This window comes from Nicotiana tabacum, chromosome 4, assembly GCF_000715075.1.
Source record: "Nicotiana tabacum cultivar K326 chromosome 4, ASM71507v2, whole genome shotgun sequence".
NCBI classification, from domain to species: Eukaryota; Viridiplantae; Streptophyta; class Magnoliopsida; order Solanales; family Solanaceae; genus Nicotiana; species Nicotiana tabacum.
In genome coordinates, this window is record NC_134083.1 from 24,777,487 (window position 1) to 24,782,839 (window position 5,353).

Genomic DNA, 5,353 nt, shown 5'->3' on the forward strand with positions numbered 1-5,353 from the left:
CTTTAAACGGCACTACATTCTACAAAGACTCATAACTGTATACCGATACTTATAAATTATAAAAACCTTTTCTCACCCTTCACATCCATTCTCACACACACACCCCAAACAAAACAAGCGTGATCAGATGCATAGAGAAGTGTTTTTTGGATCTCCGTCAGACAAGCATTTTCTTTCCATGTGCTTTTTTCCTTTATCTTCTCTTTGAAAGGTGCCCCTTAAAATTTAATTTTTGGGTCTTTGTTGCAGACTTTTGTTGTTGTTGTTGTCATTTTTTCTCTTCAACGCTAATTAAGCCATGTACAAGACTTTGTTAATGTCTTTTTTCATGCTTGAACTCCCTGAAAACTTTTTGGATAGACACGGTCAAATTCCTGTTAGGTAATGTTGTCCCTTTCATACCACATGTTGGAAACAAATGAAATTATATGCTATTATTGCTTGTGCGTATTATCGTTTCATGCAGAAGCGGGTTTGGGTTCAGGAACAATATAATGGAGGTAATATTTGCTGGCTTAATTTGCTTTGTTTGGAATCTATATTAGTACTTATTATTTTCTAAAGAATCACACACACACACCCAAATACAACTCTTTTTGAGAGATTAAATTTATAGAAAAGTGATCAGTATTTCCAAATGATGGGAATAATTATTTGCAAAAAGAAACATATACAGCAAATTAGGAGGAAATGAAAGAAGACATTTGTTTTCTGACTTGAGAGTAAAAGGACATCCGTTGTTACCAAAGGGGAAGAAGGTCATGAGGGAGAAAGAAGGTGTCCGTTTTGGGAGAAAGATCTAATGAAAAGGGTCCAAAATTGGTGCTACCATTATTTCTTTCTACTTCTTTTTCTAATTATTTCTTCTTATTTAATTTTCTTCTTTTTTATCATAAAAATAGTAGAAAATTATATGAATAGAAGAATTTAACTTTTATCGAAGGAAATATATATACACGGTCTTCGAAGAGGTGATTTGAAATTCTCTTGGATAGCCAGGAAAACTATTTATCTTCTTAATTTCTCAAATTTTTTGTTTTTTTCCTTATTATAAAGGGTCAATTCGTCTCTGAGTTCTTTCTATTTTGTACCTCTAATGTGTGTCCTCTTTTTTAATTTGCACCATATCCTACCTTTTTAATGATTTGCATCCTATCTTTTTGGTTCTTTTTCCCTCCCTTATTCAGTGTTTTAAAAAGAATAGCTATTATTATTCTTTATTGTGTATAACAATGGAGAACTGAAAAGTGTGCATCACCTTTCAAGTGTTTTCCGCCTTCTCCTCTTCATCACCGTATTCTTCGTTTGAGCATTTGTTATTCACTTGATTTAGTTTATATGCAAGGACCAGGTGGAAGGAAGCAGAACATGCAGAAAAACAGTCCAGTATGTAGTGCTATGTCATTTATTCTAAAAGCACCAAATCAATACGGTCAAGCTACTTTGATACAGGAATTGATGCATTTTCTTGAATTCGATCCTCATGTCTTTGCTCATTTCAGATAGAGATAAAACGCATGGTGTGCGCGTCCATAAATTTTGTATTAGAAAATGACATTTGTTTTTATTATCATTTATCCATTTCGTAAACAATTTTTAGTAGTACATCTTATTTCGGAATTAGGCCAAATATATATGTTTTGACATGGAGGAAAGATTTGTGTACTCCAGTTTATTTTTTGTAGAGCCCTAGCAAATTTTGCAAAAAGAAATAACTTGATGCAAATTGATTATCGGTCTTTTGCTGATCTTGAAGTCACAATTTTCTCATATTCTTTTTGTTAAAGAATTTTATATATGGCACCACTAAGACAACTATCAAAGAATATTTAATTAAATTTTAATTTTTTTTAGTACCGCGCAAAGCGCGGACATATGTACTAGTTGAACTATAAAGCTTGGTACTTAGTTAGCCAGTGAAAGAAAGATTCCAATTGCAACTTCTAGCTAATAACTTCTTAATAGTGTTTGCTAAATGCGATATGTGATGAATCTTTTTGCATCCAAAAGAAAGATATTTCGGCATGCAACCAGCACCAGTCGACTAGAGAGAATAATGATAGCAAGTGAAGTCATGAATGATCGTGAAATTTAGAAGGTAACAGTTTTTTATTTGGTAAGTTCCGGCAACAGTTTTTAAGTTTGGGCTTTTTTCATTCCTATACACTATTTGAAACCTTATTATCAAAAATATCTCAATTTTGGTATTTACCCGACCTAAATATGTTTTAGCTACAAAAAATATATATTTGCTTAAACTAGACTCCTTTCTACGGTAATCTTCCTTATTTAGACGCGAGATTTTGGGATCGCTTATATTTCAGTTAGAGATTTTACTGACGCAATTATTGCACCATAATCAAGGCAACATATTTGTAGAATTCTTCTATTACGCAGATTGTCTCTGGTTATCATCACACCATAATCAAGGCAACATATCTGTAGTATCCTTCTATTCTCTGGTTTTCTCTGGTTTTCCATACACAAAGGTTTTGAAGAAAATAATTGCAAACAATTAGCTACAATTGAATTGAATTTCACAACATAATGTCAAAATTAGCGATTATGCTTCAGCTCAATGGTTGGTGGGATAGCGTTGGGAGATACAAAGATTTTGATGTTGACTGAATTGTAGTCAATGAAGATTCAAATTATAGTCAATTGAATTCCGCAATTACAGAGCATCTAATGATCGATACCTCCGCAAAATATCGAAATCAAATACACTATCAATGAACGTTGTCCTCCAATAGAAATTCAGAACGATATGGGAGTTCGAGTGTATATGGAGACGAAAAAGGAAAACAAAAACTTAGGAATGTATCCGCTGTGTATAACGGTGCGTGATTTCGATTTGGAATGCAGTATGTCGAATGCGAGCATAATTGCAGGTTTGCTCTGTTTTTTCAGTGCTGATATTTTTTCAATTTCAAGTGTTCTACAATTTTACTACAAATTATCTACAATAATACTACATAACAAATGCAGTTCAACTGTTATGTCTCTACAAGTATTCTGTCAAATACTGAACACATGAATATACAGAGGTCTGAATTATTATACTTTTAATTGAATGAAGGTTCTTCTGATTATCGTAATACTAACGTGTTACAATTATTGACAATTGTACCCCAATTGGAGAAGTATCAGGAACAATGAAGTTGATTGATATGCAAACATCTCCAGCAATTGTGGAATATGAAAGTATTATCATAACATAACATACGCCAAATGTAATTGAAGTAGGCCAAGTTTACCAAGACAAGCAAATAATTATCAGTGCAATGAAGTACTATTCTGTCATGAATAAGTTTCAATTTAGGGTGAAATGGTTTAGTGCAAGAAGGTAGGAACATTATATTTGTCAAATTCATATGGTGTATAAGTTGTAGTTTTTTTGTATAAAAATTATTTAAAACAAGTTGTTGTGCATAAACAGCCTCGTATTCTGTAGCTATAATTTGCATAACATTTTTTGAATTGTTTTTATTCAGTAGCTACTACCTCGTATATGTTGGAGACAATTGTACGTGGCACTTCAAGTCCACCAACATAAATGAATCAGCATTGTTCACGGTTCAAAAATTCAACAGCTTGCACACATGCTCTTTGATGGACAACACATATATACAACGCAAACCTACCGCCATGGTAGTTGGCATTATGGTGATGCCAAAATATGCGGATCTAGGACAATATACACACCAAAATACATACAAACTGGCATGTTGTCGGATCATGTTGTGAACTTAACATACATGCAAGCTTGGAGAGAAAAGGAAAAGACTTTGAAAATTTTGAGAGGTCATCCAGTTGATTCCTATAGTCGCTTGCCGAGTTATTTATATATTCTGGAGAAGACTTATCTGGATCGGTAGTGAAATTATAGAAGACTGAAAATGACTATTTCTTGTATGCATTTGTTGTACTTAGTACGTCCATCAAGGGTTGGGAGCATTGTAGGCCAGTTGTAGTAGTCGATGGCACCATCTTGAAGTCGGCATATAGGGGAATCATGCTAACAACTAGCACAATGGATGCAACAGATAATGTAGATTAATTGTAAAAAAATTATTATAAAGTTATTTATTGTATTTTTTATATTTTCAAGTTTCATTACTTGAATTTGGAATTTCTTTTTGCTATCTATGTGATAGGTAGCATATTACCACTAGAATACGCCGTTGTTGATTCAGAAAATGACGCATCATGGAGGTGAGTTTTTGAGAAATTCAAACATGTATATGGTGAAGAACCAAATATGTGTGTTGTTTCGGACCGGAATGAGAGTATATTGAAGGCAACATCTACTGTTTATACCGGCATGGCACATTATGCTTGCATGTGGCATATTTGGATAAATGTAAGGTCAAAGTTCAAGAAAAATTATCTAAAGTTAAGCGAATTGTACTTTGCCACGACACAATCATACACGTTTGATGAATTTAATGAAAGAATGTCAAAGATTGAAGAGATCGACAAACATGTTAAAGCATACCTATACGATATTGGCTATCACAGATGGTCTCTGGTACATGCTACGGTGAACAGAACATGGACGACGACATCAAACATTGCAGAGTCCTTGAATGCGGTAACCAAAGATGTAAGAGAGTTGCCCGTAATAGAACTATTAGAGTACATGAGGACAATTCTTGAACGTTGGACTAATAAAAAGTTATTGAATGCAAAGGGTATGTTCACATACCTTGGAAAAAAATACAACAAAGAGTTGGAGGATAATAGGACATTATTGCAGAAGATGAGAGTAAGTTATGGCCAATAACATCAGATCATTGATTTCAACAAACTAAATATATACTGATAATTGTAGAAATATTGTTGTATAATTGTAGTTATTTTGTTTTGTATCTGTTGCTGACAAATTGTTATGTGTTTGTAATGAAATTGTAGGTGAGGGTTTAAACAGATTACATCCATACTGTGATAGATGGTGTGAAGCGCTTCATTATTTGCCTTCAAAATAAGAGATGTAGTTGTGGACAATTCCAGCTTGATGAACTTCCATGTCCACATGCTTTGGCGGCTTTGAGGCACATGAACGAGTCTTATAAAAACTATTGTTCTCCTTATTACACGGGGGAAAGCCTTCTGCAGACTTATAAAATACCAGTAGACCTGTTGCCTATGAAAGCAAATGGAATGTGCCACAACATATAACTGAAGAAGTTGTAATGCCAACTATTGGGAAAAGGCATCCAGGGAGATCTCAAAAAAAATATATACAAACCATATGATGAAGTAAATGCAAAGAAGTATAAGGTTTCATACGGCAACTGCGGACTAGAAAGGCATAACAAAAGATCTTGTAGGAATGCTCTCAAAAGAAAAT

The 5,353-nt window shown here is 33.7% G+C and overlaps 1 protein-coding gene across 1 annotated transcript; it reads left to right on the top strand.

Annotated features, from left to right (window-relative positions):
- Positions 1 to 4,324: 4,324 nt before the first annotated feature.
- LOC142179833 (uncharacterized) lies at positions 4,325 to 4,926 on the top strand. The gene is made up of 2 exons (XM_075250717.1): positions 4,325 to 4,768; positions 4,915 to 4,926. Exons 1-2 carry the CDS (start codon positions 4,325 to 4,327, stop codon positions 4,924 to 4,926), a joined length of 456 nt encoding a protein of 151 aa, XP_075106818.1.
- Positions 4,927 to 5,353: the final 427 nt, after the last annotated feature.

Bases quoted from the DNA above. Each gene is read 5' to 3' on its own strand.
- LOC142179833 (XM_075250717.1), top strand. From the start codon at position 4,325: ATGGCACATTATGCTTGCATGTGGCATATTTGGATAAATGTAAGGTCA.